Source organism: Macaca thibetana, chromosome 9 (assembly GCF_024542745.1).
Source record: "Macaca thibetana thibetana isolate TM-01 chromosome 9, ASM2454274v1, whole genome shotgun sequence".
Taxonomy (NCBI): Eukaryota; Metazoa; Chordata; class Mammalia; order Primates; family Cercopithecidae; genus Macaca; species Macaca thibetana.
In genome coordinates this window covers 53339855-53361290 of record NC_065586.1, presented here as the reverse complement: position 1 = coordinate 53361290, position 21436 = coordinate 53339855, and the positions used below count along the sequence as shown (strand labels likewise).

Genomic DNA, 21436 nt, shown 5'->3' with positions numbered 1-21436 from the left:
CTCCTCTTCCAAGGTAGAAAGTGGAGTGCTAAAACTGAAAAGTTGGGGAATAATACAAAATGGTGCGATCTCGGCTCACCGCAACCTCCGTCTCCCGGGTTCAAGCGATTCTCCTGCCTCAGCCTCCCAATTAGCTGGGATTACAGGCATGGGCCACCACGCCTGGCTTTTTTTTTTTGACACGGAGTCTCGCTCTGTCGCCCAAGCTGGAGTGCAGTGGCACGATATTGACTCACTGCAAACTCCGCCTCTTGGGTTCACGTCATTCTCCTGCCTCAGTCTCCCGAGTAACTGGGACTACAGGCACCCGCCACCATGCCCGGCTAATTTTTTGTATTTTTAGTAGAGATGGGGTTTCACCTGACCTCGTGATTTGCCTGCCTCGGCCTCCCAAAGTGCTGGGATTACAGGAATGAGCCACTGTGCCCAGCCGGCTAATTTTGTATTTTTAGTAGAGACGGGGTTTCTCCATGTTGGTCAGGATGATCTTGAACTCCCGACCTTAGGTGATCCGCCCGCCTCAGCCTCCCAAAGTGCTGGGATTACAGGCATGAGGCACCGCGCCCAGCCTATATGCAGACATTTCTAAGAGATATTTGGGTGTAAACATCAAGAGTCAGCTAGAAGTTGGAAGTGTCACCTAGAAAGGGAAAACCTGACCTCAGGGCTGGAATCTGCTGTTTTCTCAACACGGTTTTTACAGTAGTTGATTCTTAGATTATGTGCAGTTATGATTTTGAAAAATGAAAAGAAAAAAATCTGTAATGCACGGCATGTGATGGAGGACATATTTCACAAAACTCATTTTAATTTTTTTGAGATGGAGTCTTGCTCTGTGGCTCAGGCTAGAGTGCACTGGAGCAATCTTGGCTCACTGTAACCTCTGCTTCCCAAGTTCAAGCAATTCTCCTGCCTTAGCCTCCCGAGTAGCTGGAATTACAGTCGCCCGTCCCCACACCCGGCCAATTTTTTGTATTCTTAGTAGAAACAGGGTTTTGTCTTGTTGGCCAGGCTGGTCTCAAACTCCTGACCTCAAGTGATCCGCCTGCCTCAGCCTCCCAGAGTGCTGGGATTATAGGCGTGAGCCACTGCGCCCGGCCTCCACAGAACTCATTTTAGTTGTGCATGTGAGTGTGTGTGTGCACTGGATTGACTTTCGTTAAATGTATTTCTTTCTATGGGTCATGATAAGATTTGAAAACCCTTATTTAGTGGTTTCTCATTGTCAGTTCACTTTTCTTTTCCTTTTTTTTTTTGAGATGGAGTTTTCGCTCTTGTTGCCCAGGCTGGAGTGCAATGGCGCGATCTTGGCTCACTGCAATCCCCGCCTCTCTGGTTCAAGTGATTCTCCTGCTCAGCTTCCTGAGTAGCTGGTATTACAGGCGTGAGCCACCACGCCTGGCTAATTTTGTGTTTTTAGTAGAGATGGGGTTTCACCATGTTGGTCAGGCTGGTCTCGAACTCCTGACTTCAGGTGATCCATCTGCCTCAGCCTCCCAAAGTGCTGGGATTATAGGCGTGAGTCACTGCTCCCAGCCAGCCAGTTCACTTTTCATAATTCTGAATTGTTGAGATATTTTACAGTTGAGAATGTGCTACTTTTTTAATTTAAAGAAGGGCAGAAGGGAGGAATGTTACAGGTGAGTACAACACTGAAGCCGAGCCCTGTTTATAATGACTGCCAGCCTTATCATATTGTAGCCAGCATTCTCCTCCCCAGCAGGAGCACCCCCCAATCAGCAGTGACCCCATTTTCATTTATAATACAAGAGTGGTAATGGTGTGACGCTGGAAACCTTTTTGGAAAATCACTTGTAAGTCCACCACCACTCCATGCAGCCATTTTCATGCTCTTAACGTTCCACTTTGGCCTTTAAGCACATGCTTACAAATTGTCCCATAATTGCAAACCATCAGGTTCGTGTTTCACTTAATGCATATCCTTTTTCTGGAGGCAAATTCTTAGTCATTAGTTTACTGATTAAGGGTGTGACTTTTTTTTTTTTTTGGTGGTCAGTGTTACCATGTTGCTACCAAATGTTAGTAACACCATTTCTGCTGCTGCTAGCAAGGAATAAATGTTTTGCCACAATAGTAGTGGTAATTTTGTTAAATTAAAAAGTATAAAGTAGGCCGGGTGTGGTGGCTCACGCCTATAATCCCAGCACTTTGGGAGGCTGAGATGGGCGGATCACCCAAGGTCAGGAGTTCGAGATCAGCCTGGCCAACATGGTGAAACCCCCTGTCTCTACTAAAAATACAAAAGTTAGTTGGACACGGTGGCAGTCGCCTATAATCTCAGCTACTCAGTGGGCTGAGGCAGGAGAATCACTTGAACCCGGGAGGCGGAGGTTGCGGTGAGCCGAGATTGTGCCATTGCACTCCAGCCTGGGAAACAAGAGCGAAACTCCATCTCAAAAAAAAAAAAAAAAATGTATAAAATAGGCCAGGCATGGTGACTCACACCTGTAATCTCAGCACTTTGGAAGGCCGAGGTGGGTGGATCGCTTTGAGCTCAGGAGTTCAGGAACAGCCCAGGCAACATGACGAAACCCCTATGAAAAATAAAAAAATTAGCCGGGCCTGGTGGCATGCGCCTGTGATCCCAGCTACTCCAGAGGCTAAGGCTGGAGAACCACTTGAACCAGGGAGGCGGAGGTTGCAGTGAGCTGAGATTGCGCCATTGCGCTCCAGCTTGGCCAACAGAGCAGGACTCGTTTCAAAAAAAAAAAAAAAGTGTGAAATAGTATGTCTGGATTGTCTTTCAGTTTTATTTCTCGTGACATTGAATATTTTTCCTTTTTTTTTTTTTTTTTTTAAAAGACTGAGTCTTGCTCCGTCACCCAGACTGGAGTGCAGTGGTGTGATCACTGTTCATCACAGCCTTGACCTCCCGGGCTCAAGCGATCCTCCTACCTCAGCCTCCCAAGTAGCTGGGACTTCAGACACCACACCCAGCTAATTTTTGTACTTTTTGTAGAGATGGTGTTTGGCCATGTTGCACAGGCTTATTTTTCCATTTGTTATGTTATTCTTCCCTTTGTTATGTTATTCTTTCCTTCGTGTATGATGTTCATATCCTTTGTTCATTTGTATACAATGGGAGTCTTTTTGAAGTATGACTCTCTCTGTAGGTTGCAGATATTTACTCTGTCGTAATTTTTTCAGCTGCAGATACCATTTGTGTTTCCGTTTTTATTTTAATGTTACTTTTAATCATGGGGATTTTTTAGACTTGTTATCTGTTCAGGCTTGGTAGTGTTGTGCTTTTAATTGGTTTTTCCTGTTGCCTCAAAAGTTGAAGGAGGGTAAGATGGAATTGAAAACCCTGTTCTCTGGGTGTGGTGTTTGCGTGCATGTGCGTATGCCCTTTAAATCTGTAAATTGTTATTTGCTTATTATTTAACTCCCCTCAAGTTGCTAACCAGTTATCTCACCACTGTTAAACAATTCTCCCTCTGCCCCATTTTGAAAAGTTGGTATTTTGATAAACATGTGCCTCCTTCCTGCCACACTGATGCTTTATTTTCTATCATGTTCTTAGAGTTGAGACAGTTTGAGATCTTAATTTTTTTTTCTGTGCACACAAAATAGCTTTTGGAGATTCTTCCTCTGCTGGAATGGTACTTAACGTTTGTGAAAAGTTTACCCATCTCTACTTTCAGGAAGGTTCTTAGTCGTGCGCGTGTGTCTGTGTGTGTGTGTAAGATAAATGGTGTTGGTGTTCATTGTGGATGCGTCTGCTCATAGAGGGCTAATTTCTGCCTTCCTTCAGTATGATGTGGTTTAGCAAATGAGGTGAGATGCTAGGGACCATGGTCATTTCGGGAATCATTTCGGGTCAGATCTGGGTTCTAGTTTCAGCACTACTGCCTTATCAGCCTTCCTGCATTTTTGCGTAAATGCGCTAGTAGCTCCGTTGGTGGCTCACGAATGCTCAGTCCTTTTTTCCTCCCTTGGGATTCTGAAGCCTCCGAGCCACACCTGTTGTGCAGCTCCATCATTACCCCTCCACAGATAGAAGGCCACCATACACTGTGTAGGAGGATGTGGCTTAGGCTGGAGTCCAAATGAGTCTCCCATTTACCTCCCTCAGCTTAAACTGTGTGGAGACAGGATCTGCCAGCCCCATGGAGGGTCAGGACCTGCTTTTCGAAAAACCTGCTGACCAACAGAGCAGAGAGGGACAGAGTGAGAGGTGCCTTCCCTCCCTCTCCTGAGGTTAGGTGGGTGGCAGGGGTGGGGGAGGGGGTGAAGGAAAACTGAAATGTTTCCTTGCAACAGTTCTTGCAATAGTTTCCTCTTCTGTGGGCTGAGGATGGGGGAAAAAGTGTCACTGGGACAGCCCCACCTCTAGACCTCATGGGGTTATCCTGGGTTGTACAAAAATGGCCAAAAGTGGTATAATGCTGGTGGTGCATGTGCTCTGGGTTGTAAGTGGCACGTGTATCAGGATACGTTGTCTGAGTGTGGCATACCTCTTCTTGGATGAGAGGGGGTTTCTTCCTAGTTATTCCGCAGTGTGGCCCTGGCTAGTGTAGTTTCGAGTGTTGATGTTACCAGGGAGGGAGTGAGGGCTTGGAGTTTAGGGTGTGGCTATGAGAGTCTCTGATGGGTGTAAGTGTGGATCCCAGCATCTGAAAGCAGAATTGTTTCCTGATTGGTCATGAGTGTTGGGTGGAAGGTGAAACAGCAGATGGTCAGGGAAGCCAGGCGCCCCATGGAGAATCCTTGCTCCAGAGTGCTGGCCTCCCTGCGAGCTGCATCCCCCTGAAGTGTTCCCTGTAGCCTTTCCATGTTCTGTGCACTTAATGGTTGCAAGCTGCAGGAGACCAGGGACCATCAGGTTGAGATTCCCTGTGTTGCCACAGGACAGTCATTTTGCGAAGGCCCCGGGCAGGGGAGCAGAGGTGAGCCACCAACACTGCGGAAAGCACACAGACACGTTTGCTAATGAGCTGGTTTCTTTGTGGAGCTTTCATCAAGGAGGAAGGGGGAAGTTTGGCTTTTCTTACTGCTTCCGGAGAGTTCTTTACAGGGTTGGGTTAAATGAGGTCAAAGGAGCACTCCCTAGGATCCCAAGGCATTCGATTCCATGCCTGACCAGCCCTCCTCAGTTCCTGAGGCCCAGCTCCCTGGAGGGCACAGCCTTCTACTTTCCAGGCTCCTCTGGGAACCATGAGAAAGAGGGGGGGCAGGATTGTCTTGTCCATAAAAAGGAACAGAGTTTCTACTGCTTAGAACATTTTTCTGCCTCATAGGGCGTTTCCAGCTGAATTGACAGTTCTCTGTGATAAATGTACTTGAGTTTTAGGTTAAAAGTTTTTTTTCATTCTATATGCATTAATCCAGTCATGGATTTATAGTTGGGTAGCCCAACCCTCCCCTGAAGGGGAAAAACAGAACAATTAAAAAAGCCAAACCATTGACTGGGTGTGGTGGCTCATGTAGGTAATCTCAGCAATTTGGGAGGCCCTGGAGGGAGGATTGCTTGAGGCCAGGAGTTTGAGACTAGCCTGGGCAACATAGCATAGTGAGACTGCTATCTCTACCTACACAAAAAATTAGCAAACCAACCCAGTGCTGTGGGGCCCTGTAATCTGAAACAAGCTGGTGAATGTTAGCTATAGCTACCATTAAGTTAGTTGCCTACAAGGAGCCCCTCTCTGTGAATCCGTGTGCTGCATCATAGCTCACGGGCCCATCTACCTTTGTAAGATCCCCCAAGGGGACTGCTGCAGCCCTCGGTGCCTAAGCTGATACCTGATCTGCTGGGCATGGGTCTGCTGGCATATCAGTATCATGGTGGGGGCGGGGGTGGGGGACTTGTCAGAAATGCAGATTCAGGGCTCCAACGCAGACCTCCTTACCAGAACCTTGTGTTGGGGGCTGGGATCTGTATTTAGAACAAGTGATTCCAATGCTGCCAGCCAAGCCCCTCATGCCAGTGACATTAGGGGTAGGTCACTAAGAGCCCCACTTTAGTTGAGGATGCTGAGGTCCTGAGAGAGCAGGGACTTGGATGGGCTGAGGTCATGGTGCTGGAGGAAGGCGCCTGTGTCTCTACCTGAGAGCTCCTTTTCTCCCTGCAGCCACTCTGTGTGGCCCAGACAGTATTTAGGCCTCGTGTGTGGCCTTGTGTCCTGTAGAGTCCTTGGGCAGCAGGTGGTTGTGTTCACACACTCATTCTTGGAGGCAAGTTTTATGGACGTACTCTTCTGCTGGTGGGGTGGTGGTAGGGCAGGAGGTGGGGATGGGGCAGCTGGGTAGTGGTCTGCCTGTCGTTCTCCCCTGCCGGTTCCTGAGGTCAGACAGAAGGAGGGGCCAGTGGATGAATGGTGGTGTCTAGGCTGTGCCTGTCAATTCCACACCGTGGGAGAGGTGGAGCGGTCACAGGTTCCGTTTCCAGAGGAGTGTGGTTTCATGTCCCTTCTTGGCACTTCTTTCTGAGAACATTGCAGAGCAGCAGCCAGCCGGCCGTGGCAGCCTCACAGGAAGGGGTTTTGCAAGTAGCCACCACGTGGAAGCTGGTTTCTCACTGGCGGATGTGGGTTGGTCGCCTCCTCACCTCTAGGGTGGCCTTGTCTGCTTTCGCCTTGTGCTGTGTTACTCTCCTCACCTGGGAAGCTGGGGGTGAGCAGGGGGCTGGCATGGGACCACTGCCCTGCGGGCCTCTGATCCTGTTCCTACCTGTCCACTTGAGGCACTCTGTCCTTCCTTGCTGTTCAGCCATTGCACTGGGGGGCAGGAGACCGTGGAGGACTTAGGGGTCCACCTAGATTGCCACTGGGGTTCAAAAAGGAAAGCAGTAAAGGTAGCCCAGGCCCTCAGAAAAGTCCCTCAGAAATAACACCCTTCTGTGGTAGGATCTCTGAGGTTGCTTTGGGGGTTAGACACAGATAAAAATCAGTGGCCCCACCCTTCACTCTGTAGTTCACAGGGTCTTCCCACGTAGGCTGTGTAGTCCAAGTTTCATGACAGCCCTGAAGGACAAAGCTATGGCTATGGTCTGGGTTGAGGTGGGGGGGCGGGGTGCGGGTGACAGGGGAGGGAGGGAGCAGGGGGATGGCTGCTGGCTCCAGTGGCCTTCCTCACCTCTGAGGGCTGAGCTTCAGAGGTTCTCAGAAAATGCTGCATGAATGAATATGGAGCCCTCATCTTGGCTTTTCTCCACTGGGCACAGTTGGATCATGTCCAGACCTGCCTGCATGTTCATCTCCCAAACGTGGCTCTTTGTGGTCGAGCCCCTGTTTCTTCTGTTGGCTCTGGTGCGTGGAAAGAACGTGGACTGTGAAGTCCCCTGTCCTTGGTTCCAATCCTGGGCTATCACTGCTCTCTTGTCCTTGGGCAAGTCATGTGATCTTTCTGAATGGTTTCCTAAACCATGAAGTGAAAAAAAACCAATTCCCAGTCGAGAGGTGATGAGATCAATATTTGGGAAGGCTCCAAGCAGAATTCTTGGTACTTAAAAGACACTTAAAAAGCATCTTTCTTCCTTCTTTCAAAAATGTCTCTTATCCTTTCGTTTGTTTTTTGGAGAGCTGATTCAACCTGAGTTTTGCGTTACGTATACCTAGCCTTGGTAGTAGGCCTCTGCTTGGACCGGTAAAGGGTCATGAGGGAAATGATCGGGAGCTTTCTGGAATCTACCTATGAGCAGGTTTTGGGGAGAGGTTTTAATGCTGAGCCTGTCATCTCACTAGTCACACATCTCTCCGCAGATTCTGCTTCTCAGAAGATGCACTATTATAGATACTCTAACGCCAAGGTCAGCTGCTGGTACAAGTACCTCCTTTTCAGCTACAACATCGTCTTCTGGGTAAGTGGATGAGAGTGGCCACATTCCCTTGTTTAGTCCTTTATTCACTAAATTATGGTTTTCCACACACTCTTAATTTGCCAGACACTATGTAAAGCTCTGGGATAAGGTGGTGGGTAGGGAGGGTCAGTGACCCCTACCCTCACAGAACCAGTTGCAACTGTGGGGATGGGGGAAGGCCGAAGGCTGAGGTGATTGAAAGCCAGAGTAAGGCCAACCCAGCCTTGGGGGTTCAGGAAGTCTTGGGACTCTGACCCAGATTCCTGTCTGTCTCCCTCACCTGCCCCCTGTTCCGATCCTGGGAGTGTCCCAATGAGACATCAGCAGCAATGTACTTTGTGTGAATCTGACTATGGGCCAGACCCTGTTTTAGGTTCTGGGAGGTGATAGCAGACAAGGGCAATAAAGTGCTATTCTTATAGTGCTTATGTGTAACCAAGAGGCATGTTAGCCTCCTGAACAACAGGACAGTGAGGGAGATGCTCCTTAGCTAGGGTGGCCAGGGAAAGGCATTCTGTGGAGGTGACTTGTGGGCTGAAAACTGAGTACTAATGAAGAGGCGGCCAAGCAGGGATCTGGGGAAGAATGCTCCAGACAGACAGAATGGCAGCTGCAAAGGGCCTGAGGCAGGAATGAGCTGTGTGTGTGCAAAGGACAAACAGAAGGCCATGTGGCTGGAGCTGAGTAAGTGGGAGAAGGGACACAGATAGGGACAGAGGCATGCAGGAGCCGGGTCACAAAGGATCACACGGGTCTCAATAAATAGTTGGAATTATTTTTTACTGCTTTAAATAATTATTGGAAGGCTTGTAAGTTGGGTGGTGTGATCTGATTTTGGAGTGACTGGAGAGTCACTCTGCAGAGTGCCCAGGTTCTGAGATGGGATTTGGGATAGAAGGGGTACATTTAAATTATCTCATAGCCAGCCTCAGGGAGATACCATTTCCTTTGTTGTTGACTGTCCTGGAGATGGAAGTCTTGGCCAGCCACCATCAGAGGAAGGGCTGGACCAGATGAGAGTGTGGAAAATGGGTGTGTTGACTGAGAAGAGGAGAGGTCTGAATATTGAGCCCTAGGATGCTAGAGGTTGGGTCGAGGAAGAAAACCCACTCCCAAGTTGGCTGAGAGCGAGTGGTCCGAGGTAAAGGGAAGACCAGGAGATTGTGTGTTGTAGAAGCCTTTAAAGTAGAAAGGCACAGTCAACCATGGTGCAGGGAGGCGAAGAAGGATGAGGACAGGACATTGGTAATGGCTTAGACAAAGTGGAGGTTGTTGATGAACTTGAAGAGACCACTGTGTGCTCTGGGTAGCGGATCGGGGTGGGTGGATAGAAACCCAGCTGGAGTTGGCTGAGGAGCCAGTGGGAAGTAAAGAAGTGAAGGGGATGACTCTTGACAGTTCTTCCAAGGATGCTTGCCTTAAAGAGGAGAAGAAAAGTTGGACACTGGCTGGAGATGGTCAGGGGGTTAAGGGAGATATAGCATGTGTTTATTGCCAGTGAGATTGGTCCAGGGAGAGGCAGACATTGATTCTGTGCAGGAGGGCCTGGGGACATGATCATGCACAGAGGCTTTTAAAACCATTAAACATAGTTTATGAATATCTGTGTGGGTGTAGGTGGAGAAAGGAGGACAGAATGAGTGGCCATGATGTCATATTTTGCTTCTACTGCAGATTTGGCATCACCTATTGGGACTGGAACTCTTGAAAACAAGGCAGACTTACTAAGTCTTCTCAGCCTTGCAAGCTTGATTTTACAGCCTCATCTCCTGGTGATTTATCTTAGTGTGTTTGGGAATTTTCTGTCCTAGAGAAAAATAAGGTGGGATTCAATGGCTTGGTCTTTTAGCCCACATCTTTTCCTATGCTCCGATAACTTTGCACCAGCAACTGCATCATTGTTCCTGAAATAGGGCATTGCTGGATATTTGATGTGGTGCCTCTGGGTCCCTCTTAATGTGGGATTCCGTGCTCCATCCTCATGATGTTTGGCTTCTCAGAGCAGCATTGTTCCCTGTCTGGAGAGCCCCTTGGCCTTACCTGGTGTTCCCCCTCCACCATCCTGCACCCCCAGCCAAGTATATGGTGGAGGGTCACTGGGCTAGGCAGGCAGTCTGACACTTGGACACTTGGACACCCAGTTGCTCCCTTCTGTGGGTGTGCTGCTTGGCTTTGTGCCTCAACCTCCGACTCTCATCTTAATTTCTGCAGCTAGAGCAACACTCTTCCATTACCGCTGTGGCTGAGGGCCCTGGTATCTTCATTTCTTCAGAGGGTTTCAGGAGAGAGTTTTTGACACCAGGGAGCTCTACTAACTTGCTCGGTAACACATTTGCCGCACTATATTCCAGTAGTGGAGCGCATGAATCCAGCATGGTAGTAAGTCTGCTTGGTGGTTGAAGGGTGCTGCAGTGTTTTCCGCCTTTTGCAGATTTGGCAATGTGTGTGTTGAAAGTTAATCATTTTTCAGTTAGTGTGCGTTGGGGCAGAACAGGAAGGAACAAACAGGAACAGCCAGGAAGACCAAGCATGAGAGAGCTTGGTTGGGAAATAAGAGTGGGAGGCCAAGTGCCTTGCTTAGGGGGAAGCTGCTGGACCCTCCCACTGGGTTCCTGGTAGTGATGTGCAGTCTTCATTTGCACTGGAGCTGGCAGTGTGGGGTGAGGCCTGACACTGGGGCGTACAGCCCTCTGGGAAGCTCATGGTGTAGCAGGAGTGTGCCGGGCTGGCTCTGGGCACCCAGGGTCTCCCTGAGCTGAGTGACCTGGCTAAGCTTCAGTGTTTTCCTTGTGACGTAGCACTCTCAGCTGCCTAGTGTCTGCCTCAGGTTGCTGAAAATGTATAAAGTGGAATGCCCAAGCCCTTACCTCTTCAGATAAGTTTTCTTTTTTTAAAATGGAGAAAATATAAAAGTAGGATAATAAAATGAGCTCCATGTTCCCACCATCTAGCTTATTTGATTTGTATCTCCCCGCCCAACCCTTTGGATTATTTTGAAGCAAGGCCCAGGTAGATGATTTTGCACAGTGTTTTTATTTGTATTTTGTTTAATGAATTAACAGTGAGCAGTGGTGCAGAAGGATTGCACATGCTGATGGTGGACACTGGGCTCAGCAGACAAGTTTCAACGTGCAGAAGGCAGCTTGTTGCTTCTGTGACCAATTCTAGGTGTTGGAACAAATATGATGTTTTATTTAGTAGTTTGCCCTCACTTAGAATTATTTTCATAGGCTGGGCGTGATGGCTCACGCCTGTAATCCCAGCACTTTGGGAGGCTGAGGCGGGCAGACCATGAGGTCAGGAGATCGAGACCATCCTGGCTACGGTGAAGTCCTGTTTCTACTAAAAATACAAAAAATTAGCCGGGCGTGGTGGCGGGCACCTGTAGTCCCAGCTACTCAGGAGGCTGAGGCAGGAGAATCGCGTGAACCCGGGAGGCAGAGCTTACAATGAGCCAAGATTACGCCACTGTACTCCAGCCTGGGCGACAGAGTAAGACTCTGTCTCCAAAATATATATATATATATATATTTTTTTTTTCACAATAGCATTCTTTATAGATAAATACCCTTTGGTCGCTAATATATTTTTTTTTAAGCTCTCTGACTTCGGGGTCAAGGTTTCCCAGGGATTGTTAAAACCTGCTTGGGATAAGAAATGTGGATGCCACTGATGTTTGCGTGTCTGTTCTGAACCTCTTGGTTTACAGAATGAGAATGGAATGGGCTTCATGAGGTTCTTATCACAAGGATATTAGGGAAAATATGCTTCCATGCAACATAGCTTTTTGAGAGCGCTAGTGTTTTTTACTTGTTAAAAAAATCATTCTTTAGTTGTACTAGAACTGTTTTTAGTGCAAAATCTCACTTTGACTTAGGAAATGCAAATCAAAACCACAATGAGATACCACTTCACACCCATTGGGATGGCTATTATTTTAAAAAATGGAAAATGACAGATGTTGATGAGGATGTGGAGAAATTGAAACCTTTGTGCATTATTAGTGAAAATGTAAAATGGTGCAATTGCTATGGTAAACAGTATGGTAGTTCCACAAAAGTTAAAAATAGAGTTACCGTATGATCCAACAATTCCACTTCTGGGTATAACAAATAGAGCTGAAAGCAAGATCTCGAAGAGATATTTGTACACCCATGTGCACATTCATAGCAGCATTATTTACAGTTGCCAGAAGGTAGAAACAACCAAAGTGTCCATCGATGATTGAGTGAATAAACAAAATGTGATATTATACAGATGTGAAAGAGCTTAAAAAGGAAGGCCGTTCTGTCACATGCTACAGCATGGGTAAACCTTGAGGACATTGTGCTGAGTGAGATAAGCTAGACGCAAAAAGACAAATACTGTATGATTCCACTTATATGAGGTGCCCACAGTAGTCAGAATCATAGAGACAGGAAGTAGAATGTTGGTTGCTAGGAGCCTGGGAAGGGAAGATTGGGGAGTTGTTGGTTAATGGGTACAGAAGATCTCACTTTGACGTGCAGAGGAAGGGAAGCTGGGAGAGGCGTACACTGGAGGAGTGGCGTCTGGCCCTTTGTCTTTGCTCATTTATACCCCCCGCTGGTTCCACAAAGCGTTTGGGGTTGTCTAAGTTTGCCGAGCGAATCCTCTAGAGGGATGATTCAGATGATGTCTGCAACTCCAGGGCTGGTTTCCAGCACAAGCATTGGCTTTAATCTGCATGCTGAGGTTGGATGAAGTCCTTGCCTGGATCTGCTTCAGAGACGGATTAAAAGTGAAGAACTGAAACCCCTTCTAAGTAGACTGTAGGCCTTTGTTACACAGGAGAGTCCTTTGCTTGTCTGTAGTTTAAAAAAATTTTTTTAAATGACATTCTGCCATTGGTTTTCTCAGTGACTTGGGTCTATTTGAGCTTACCCTTGTAAAATGTGTGAATTCGCCTCTGTGCAGCCTGTTTCTGAGTGAGATGAGATCCATGGACATCTGTGCTCTGTGACCAGCATGGCTTGAGGCCTCTTCCTTCAGAGTCACAGATGTCTCCTGTGAGTAGGGTGAACATGTAATCTATGGCTCAACTTTTGAGAGTAAGAGAGAGTTTGTTGAGAATGTTCCTGGAACAACAGGTGTATGCCAGGCCTGTCCTGTGCAAATCTGGGCATGTGGCCACCCTGCACAAGAAAGAGAAGACAAGCCCAAGGAGGAAAGATCAGCTCTCTTTCCTTACCCTTGTCTAGGGCATCTTTGCAGGCAGGGTCTTATTCTCTTCATCAGACCTTTATTATGCTCCTCTTTATAGAGGACTTGCCACCTCACAGGATAGTCTGCTGTTCTGGGCTCTTCTGACTGATGGAGAATTGCCCTTATTTGAGCTGAACTCTGTGCCTTTGATATCAGACCCCAAGGCCTGATCCCTAGATCTTCAGGCAATGATTTCTTCATTTCCATCTCAGTGATGCAGTCAAAAGGGAAAAGTCTAGTGTTTTAATAATGTATATAGTGTATTTTTGTTTTCACTGCTGGGAAGATGTCCTTTTTTCTCTTCAAGTAGTATTTAATCAACTTTTGTAATTGCATGGGAATTCATAAAGGCTAAACAAGGCATCCCAGGTTTACTGCATTTCTTCTTCCATGCCCCAGTGTCCTGTCTGCAGGCACACAGTTTCATATCCTGTGAGTAGTATCCTTGCAATCTTGAGATATGCATTTTCACAGCAGCATCTACTAATATAGAACATTCCAGGTTGCAACATTATCTTTCCAACCGTATTTTTAGAAATTCCCATATTGGACATTTAGGTTGTTTCCAATTTTTTTACTATCCCAGATAAGGATGCAGTGATTAGTTTATGTAATACACATTCTTCCCTTTAGGGAAGGGAGGGAAATTATTCGCTGAGATAGATTCCCAGGAGTGAGATTAAATGGGTCACAAGGTGTGTACATTGTTTTAACCTGCCTGACATACAGTCAGAATCACATCCCCAGAACGACTGCCCCAATTCATAGGAAATTGACCGTCTTTTGGCACAGCGGGTGTGTGTGTGTGTGTTTGTTTCTGCATTTAGGCTTGCCAAGGCAGAGGACAGGGATTGCTTAATCAGAAACTCCACTAGAACTTAAGGAATGGCCAGTGGTGCTGATGCCTGCATGGCCTCAGCCCCCAATTTTCCCAACTTAGGCAAGTGTGAGGCTGGGACCACCAGTTGGGATTACTGAGGAAGGGATGTTCAAGGTGCTCTGAGATTATTGCCTGGCACACAGGACTGTTAAATGCTTACACGTACTTTCAAGTCTTAAGTACCTTGGTGTACTTGTATAACTCTGCCTCCTTGGCTGGTAAATAATCAGCATGGCATAGTCTACAGGAGTGATTTTTCTTGTTTGTACTTTTTTTCTTTAATGGAAATCCTTTTTATAATCACTTCTATTGATGTCTGATTTAGATAGAATAACATTTATTCATTTTAACTGTACAGTGCAATCTTAACTGTACATGTGACATAATCACCATCATCACAATGAAGATATAAAACATTCCCATCACCCCAGAAACTTCCCTTGTGCCCCTACAGTTATGCCCACCCCACCCCACCCCTTCCCTGGGTGATGGTTGTTCTGCCTCCTGTTGCTATAAATTAAACTCTTTGGTATCTGACTTTTTTTAGTTAGATGATAGTGTCTCTATTGTTTTTCTCTTTTTAATTACTTTTTAAAAATCTTTTGAAATTATTTTTTATTTTTTAATTGTACAACATACATAACAGAAAATTTGTCATTGAAACCATTTTAAGTGTATAGTTCATTAGCATTAAGTACATTCACATTCACCTTGATTGCTGTTCTTATTTTGATTATTTCTTCCTTTCTACTGTGGGATTATTTTGCTTTTCCTTAGCTACTTAAACTGGAAGAGTAGATCACTAATTTTTAGATCTTTTTTTCCTAATATAAATACTTGAAGCTGTACATTTTCTGCATCCCACACATTTTGATATGTTTTCACTTGATTTGGTAAAAATACTTTGTGTCTCCTCCCACCTCCAGGCTGACTTCAGAGTTTCTCCTTTTATTCCGGATTGTAGCAATTTTATACGTGCTGGTATAGTTGTCTTTGTGTTTATTCTGTTTGGGGTTCATTGGCCTTTGAGATTTGTTTATAGTTTTCATCAGATTTGGAATATTTTAGCCATTATGTTTTCAAATGTACACCCTTTTCCTCTCCTTCCCTGTCCCATTTCCCTAGGACATTGTTTATCTAGGTCACAGAGGCTCGGTTTAGTTTTTTAATTTTGTTGAGCATTTTACCCCTCTCCTTTAGTTTCCGTGGCTTTGTCTTCAGCTTTACTGATTTTTTCTTCCGTAGCATCTCACTGGCTGTTAAACCCATCTAGTGAAGTCTTCATTTCTAGTATTGTAGTTTCTATTTTTAGTAGTTACATTTAGGTCTTTTTTATGCCTCCAATTTCTTTCCTTATCATATTTATATTTTCCTTTAAATCCCTGAACATATTTGCAATACTTGTTTTGAAGTTGTTGCAATTTCATCTTCTCTGTTATACTTGTGTCTGTTTACTGAATTTTTTCTCTTGTAGCTCACGTGTTTCCTTTTCTTGCCTATCTAGTAACTTTTGATTGGATGTTAGTTATAGTTTTTCCACTAAGTATTCTTCCCTAACAGTATGAAGTTTTTTGTGTCTGACATCTTTCATTTAATATCATATGTGAGATTCATTCTTGTAGATCATTTATTCTCGTTGTGTAATATTCTATTGTGGGGATATATCGTTTGTGTTATTTACAGTTTTAGGCTATTAAGACCTGTTACAGTGGTATAAAAACATACCAGTGTTGGAGACCTGAGTATAGGGTATCCCAGGCTTTGTGTGGCTGAGCAGGAGGAAATCCCGTCTTTCCTCTCCAGGTCCAGATGGTTTTAGTGTGATAGTTTAGAGCTGAGCTTTGCAGACTATGGCTTGCAGGCCAAACCTGGCCTTCCGCCTGTTTTTACACATACAATTTTATTGGAACACAGCCACACCCATTCATTTACGTATTATCTATGGCTGCTTTCCCATTATAACAGCAGAGTTGAGTAATTGCTACGGGGATCATCCAGCACACAAAGCTGAAAATATTTACTATTTGGCCCTTTACAAAAATGCTGACCACTGCTTTAGTATCTTGGTTTTCTACCCACTGTTAATCACTGTAAACTGTGCCAAAGTTAGGGTGGGGGTTTCTTCTCTCCTGGGGGTACTGCCTGTCACCTCCCTTGAATGACTGTGTTCCCTCCGCCTTCCTTCCTTTCAAGGGCCTTGACACAGGTTCCTGGGCGGGGCTCAGTGGGGGTCAACTCCCCGTTATCTGGCAACACAGACAGCTGTGGAAGCTGCCCCTGGAGCCCTCTGCGCAGTCCTTCCCCACAATGGGGCCCTCGCATGGGTTCTCTGGCTCTGCTGGGAGGGCACATGTTGTTGCCTTTTCTCAGAACCACCCTTCTGGCAGGAGGAAAAGCTGGGGTGTGATAGCTGTGTGACCCCGTGCAAGGTACCTCCTGCTCTGGGCTCTGTTTCCCTGTGTCATAAGGAAGCCGAGTCCTAGCATTCCTTCTGGCTCCCAGACCTTCCGAACTCCCACTGACAAGTGGCTTGGTTCAGACTTTCAACACAGGATGGTTAACTGCAACTCCTCCCTTGGCCCACTGGGCTCTCAGGGCCAGGTTGGGTCTGGGATCTGCACCCTCCTGGTTGTTTTTTGCCTCAAGTTCTATTGAATCATCAGCATTTCAAGTGGCCACAAGTATCGCTGTTGTTTCCTGAATGCCTCAGGCCTGGATTCGGGATTTCCTATTCTGGAGAGTGCCAGGACCCTGGGGTTTCCATCTGGTGTAATTTGTAATGGCAAAGCTTAGCCAGTGGGAGGTGCATGTGCATGGGTCCTTGGAGGTCATCGGTCTCCTGCTGCTTATTTTGCTGATTGGCAGACTGAGACCCAGGAGAGGGATGGCTTCCTCGAGGCCCTGACTCTGTAAGTTAGGAACAAAGCTGAGACTCAGTCCTGGCTTCCTCCGCTCCCTGGCGTTTTCTTTCCATCATCCTTTCCTACCTCACTCGAAAAGCCTGCAGAAGGCCCTGTTTCCCTAAGCTCTGCTTCACTGTTGTCTCCAGAAGCCCAGTTAAACAGGTGCCTCTGGAAAGGAGGACTTTGTCTTAGGACGGAGGCTGGTGCTGGAAGTAATTGGGGGTGGGGTACAGAACACCAGCATCACGAGAAGGAGACGCAGTGTCTTCAGGACAGCAGATGCTTGTGGCATATCCTCGAACGTCCCCCACGTCTCTGCTCTGCCTGCCCTGCAGGAGGGCATGGCCACCTTGAGACTGGCTCTGTGCCTGGAGTAAGTATGTCACGTAGGATCTTCTTTTAATCTTTCCAACCTTCCTGTGACCTAGGAAAGATCATTCCTGTTTTGTAGAGAACATAGGCTCAGAAAAGGTATCGGACTCGCATGAGGCCCTGTCACTAGGCAGCTGCAAAGCAGAGACTGGACCCAGGGCCGGCTTTGTTCAGGGGAAGAGGCTCTGTGAATGTCAGCCTGAGTCAGCGCATGGATTGTGCAAGACCCAGAGGCCAGCAGGGCAGAGCCTGAGAGCATCGCCTGCTGCTGGTAGTTCGCCTTGATCTTGCTGAAGAAAGGCCTCTGGGGCCTGCAGGAGTTGCCAAGTACTTTTATACATGCTTAAATCTTGCAAGGAGCCAAGGCCATTAAATCATGGGTGAGAGGCTGCCTTTGACCTGCTTGGAGCTGCATCTTTCTCCTCCAGTTCAGCAGGGCCTGGCCGGGTGTCACTTCCTTTGTGACTTGATTGTGCTTGGGTGAAGTACCACGTGCTTGCTCATGTGGTAAGTGGATTTCTTGTGTCTGGACTCTGGCTGGACCAGCCCAGAGTGCCCCAAGAGGACCTCCTGCCTTTCGCAGGGGCATTTTCCTAAGGTGAAAGGTCAATATTTAATCTTTGCAGTGACCCACAAAGAGGCCCTGCTGCCTTATCCACCTGCCCTGGTTGGGACACAAGTGGTTTCACCACCTGACAGTGTGGATCATTTGGCTTTAGAGCTGCACAACCCCAAAGCCCCCCTGTGGAATTCCTGCATCCCCGGGCCCTTGTGTGAGTGCCCCTGCGTGGAAGGCAGCTGCTCTGTGGGTGGTAAGATAATGTGTTGCCAGGGTCAGAGGCATCTAGGTTTGGTTCTTAAGTCTGCCACCAGCTAGCCATGTGACCTTGGGCAAAGGACCAAATTGCTCTACATTTGAGCTTTCCCGTCTGAAAAATGCGGGTAATTGAGCCAGTGTTATGGGATGTGGAGGGATAGCCTTAGGTCCATTAAGTGTTTAATGCAGTGCACAGCTCCCAGGAAAGGGCAGCTGTTCGCAGTGACCATAGCAGTCTAGGAGCTCGCTGGTGCAGCAGACAGAAGGCTGGCCTCCCCTCAAGCTGGGCCAGAGCTGGGCCCCGTTCTTCAGTAGGTAATTCAATTAGGCCATAGGAGGGAGACAAAGAAGGTCACTTGAGGCTGGAGGGTACTCAGCTGAACCCTCACTCCCAGAAGATTGGCAGCCAGGGCTCACAGCAGTCAGGGCTCACCCAGCCTGGCCCCACAGACCATCTGCTGCAGAGTTCCAGGGAAGGGTACCGTGGGGTGAAGCGGGCCAGTAACCCGGTTCATTCATGGGACTGTTATGTGAGCTCTCAGGCAGGTCACTTCCCCTGTCTCGTCCTCCCTCAATCTCCTGGTCTCTGAAACCAGATTTGTTGGTACTCAGAGTTCCTGCCCTGGGTCACTGTTTGTTGAACCCATGATCTGACATGTGATCCCCAAGTTCCTGTCTTTCCGGTGTGAGTTAACTTTAGTTCTTCCTTTAAGACAGAATTGAAAACAACACGAGGCCTTATTCTTTTTTTTTTTTTTTTTTTTTTTTTTTTTTGAGACGGAGTTTTGCTCTTGTTGCCCAGGCTGGAGTGCAATGGCGCCATCTTGGCTCGCCGCAACCTCCACCTCCTGGGTTCAAGTGATTCTCTTGCCTCAGCCTCCTGAGTAGCTGGGATTACAGGTATGCATCACCATGCTCAACTAATTTTGTATTTTTAGTAGAGATAGGGTTTCTCCATGTTGGTGAGGCCGGTCACAAACTCCTGACCTCAGGTGATCCGCCCACCTCAGCCTCCCAAAGTGCTGGGATTACGGGTGTGAGCCACCACGCCTGGCCAAGCCCTTATTCTTAGAGCCGAGAGAAAGAGAACTGCACGCACTGGTAGGGAGCTGGCTTCCCCAGCAAACAGAGTCAACCAGGGCTTTCCCTGGGGGCCTTGAGAAGATCAGCAAGCGAAGGAGGGTATGGTCTGTGGGCCATATGCAGAGCGGTAAGTGGCCCTGCGTTTGGGGAAGGGGTGATTGGAACAGAGGTGAGCAGGAGTGGGCCTACCTTTGCATGGGCACTGTGGCCCTGAGGGTGGGGATATGAACAGCTCTTGAGGTCATGGGTCTTTTTTGAGAACTTGTACAGAACAAAATTCCTTTTGTGAAACCAGTCACCTTTTCCTATTGTATCTATTTAGTCACCTGGGAGAGCAATTAATACAGCACCTCAGCATGAATTCACAGAAACCTATTAATATAGATGGAACTGAGGCTTTTTTTTTTTTTTTGGGAGACCTGGTCTTACTCTGTCACCACCCAGGCTGGGGTGCAGTGGTGCAATCTCAGCTTACTGCAGCCTTGACCTCCCAAGTTCAAGCAGTCCTCCCACCTTGGTCTCCCTGGTAACTGGGAAAACAGGCATGTGACACCACACCCAACTAGTTTTTAAAAAACTTTTTGTTTGTACGCCTGTAATCCCAGCACTTTGGGAGGCCGAGGCGGGCGGATCACAAGGTCAGGAGATCAAGACCACGGTGAAACCCCATCTCTATTAAAAATATAAAAAATTAGCTGGGCGCGGTGGTGGACGCCTGTAGTCCCAGCTACTCAGGAGGCTGAGGCAGGAGAATGGCGTGAACCTGGGAGGCGAAGCTTGCAGTGAGCCAAGATTGTGCCACTGCACTCCAGCCTGGGGCACAGAGCGAGACTCTGTCTCAAAAAAAAAAAAAAAAAAAAAAAAAAAAAAAACCTTTTTGTTTGTTTGTTTTAAGAGATGGGGTCTTGCCATGTTGCCCAGGCTGGTCTTGAACTCCTGGGCTCAAGCAATCCTCCTGCCTCAGCCTCCCAAATTACTGTGAGCCACTGTTCTCAGCCTGAGGCTGGTATTAATGTGGGAAACGATACACTTAGAAGTCAGACTTAGTAGTCAAGGTGAGAGAAGGGGTGAGCTGTGAAGTGCAGTGGGGAGGAGAGAGGGCAGCTCCAGCAGTGGTTTTGTTGAGTGTCTTTAAGACAGACTTTTCTCACCTGTCCCATGTGGCACCATGGGATGAGTGGACTGTCTTGGAAAGTGGTTAGGCAGGGGCTGGAATGTCTGTTGGGAATGCTGGATGGGGCATCGGCCTCTGGGCTTGTTCTACTTTGACTGTAGGCGAATGCCCCTATATAGAGCTTGGCCCATGGAACTGGGCCAGGCTGAGTTTTTCTTGGCCCACATTTGCTGAAAATGCTTTTGGATTGAATCACACCCAGAAGCGCACCTGGGGGTAACTAGAAGGACCCAGGCAAGCACTGTCGTGGTCTTGGGTCCTGGGGAGTCACTCATGCCTGCTCTGTGCCTACTGTGGGCCAAGCCCTCCTCGTTGTTGGGCTGCAACTCTGAACAAAACAGATAACATCTCTGGCCTTAGAAGGGCTTAGCTGGGGAGACACAATAGAGAGACAGGCCCTGTGGTCTGGGATCAGTGCCACAAAGAAAATCAACAGAGGAGGTCACACGTGGGAGATGGGGAGCAGTTCCACGAAGGGTGGTAAAAGGAGGCCTTGAACGCAGTGAGGGAGGAGTCAGGAATGGATATGGAGGAAGAGCATTCCAGGCTGAGGGAAGAGTGTCCTGGCTCTGAGGCAGGGGTGATTTTGATGACTTCAAGAAACAGAAGGAGTGTCAGGGTGGCCCGGGGAGTGGGTTGCAGGTGGGAAGGAGATGCCTTGGGAGGTGTACGCAAAGCCTGCCTGCAGAGGCCCTTGGGGACCATGGGAGAGAGCGTGCATTTTCTTCTAGGTCTGCGTGGGAAGTCACTGCAGAGTTTCGAGGAGGGGAGTTCCCAGCTCTGTATTTTTGAAGGACCAGTCTCGTTGCTTGGACCAGTGAGGAGCCCCCTGTGGGATCCAGACCCGAATGGGTTGAGCCGGGGCAGGTGGGAGCAGAGACTGGAGAAAAGCTGGTTTAATGCACCGTGTATTTGGAGGCAGAACCAACAGAGGGTCCTCTGGGTTGAGTGTGGGGCAAAAGAGGAAGAAGGCACCAAGCCTAGGGTCTGGGTTTTCTCTCTACACTTGCTGGATGGACGGTGGTGCCACTGAGTGAGACGGAGAAGAGTTGCATGAGTTGGGTTGGGGTCGGGGGACCAAGGCTGCGTAGTGGGGCAGAATAAGAGTGAAATATCATTAGCTGTCTTAGGAGGACAAGTAAAGTAGACATTAGGGTATTTGACC

General features: G+C 47.6%; 1 protein-coding gene across 3 annotated transcripts in view; it reads left to right on the top strand.

The window, feature by feature from the left end:
* The window catches only part of TSPAN14 (tetraspanin 14), a 65470-nt gene that overhangs the window by 25802 nt on the left and 18232 nt on the right, over positions 1 to 21436 (top strand). For all 3 annotated transcript variants that reach the window (XM_050803521.1, XM_050803522.1, XM_050803520.1), the window contains exon 2: positions 7722 to 7819. In XM_050803521.1, coding sequence (XP_050659478.1) covers positions 7739 to 7819 — 81 coding nt within the window. In that variant the 5' untranslated portion in view covers positions 7722 to 7738. The remainder of the gene's footprint in view (positions 1 to 7721; positions 7820 to 21436) is intronic.